A 550-nucleotide genomic window follows, 5' to 3' on the forward strand; every position below is an offset into this window, starting at 1 on the left:
ATATTTTCTTAAAATTTAATCTTTATTAACTTAATGTGATGGTTGGTGTTAGGCTTGAGACACAAGTTTTTGAACATCGTATTAAGATAAAATCTATTTATTATATAATAAAAAATGTATAAAAAAAATAAATAAATTATCAACATTATTAATATTTATGCACTCGTGTCACGTATTGATGTATGTTATGTATTAGAACTGCTGTGGACCATAGGTTAAGAACCGTATAAAAAAGTCTAATTTATAATATGTCTGTTATATTAAAAATATATTAATGGATTATGTGTTTTATAATTTTTAGAATGGGGAAGAATCACAAACTGTTTCAGATGGTCTCAATAAAAGTTCAATCACTTTAAAAAACGAATGCAAAAGTTTGCTGTATGATTCACCTGAGTCACTTTCTTCTGAAACTGATCAAATTGTATGAATCTATTTTCATCATGTGTTTATATTTAATACTATTTCCAATTATTAATTTATAGTATAAAGAAGTCAAGTTTATAAAATGTCTGTTATATTAAAAATATATTAATAGATTATGTGTACT

At 23.3% G+C, this 550-nt stretch overlaps 1 protein-coding gene across 5 annotated transcripts in view; it reads left to right on the forward strand.

Annotated features, from left to right (window-relative positions):
* The window catches only part of LOC112679926, a 6,567-nt gene that overhangs the window by 4,569 nt on the left and 1,448 nt on the right, over positions 1–550 (forward strand). For 3 of the 5 annotated variants that reach the window (XM_025549876.1, XM_025549877.1, XM_025549874.1), the window contains exon 5: positions 302–421. The exons of 1 other annotated variant lie outside the window; for it this stretch is intronic. In XM_025549876.1, the coding sequence (XP_025405661.1) occupies positions 302–421 (120 nt within the window). The remainder of the gene's footprint in view (positions 1–301; positions 422–550) is intronic. One more of the 5 variants, XM_025549873.1, reaches the window with a different exon arrangement.

The sequence above is a fragment of the Sipha flava genome, unplaced genomic scaffold (genome assembly GCF_003268045.1).
Source record: "Sipha flava isolate LNK unplaced genomic scaffold, YSA_version1 170_pilon_pilon, whole genome shotgun sequence".
Lineage (NCBI taxonomy): Eukaryota > Metazoa > Arthropoda > Insecta > Hemiptera > Aphididae > Sipha > Sipha flava.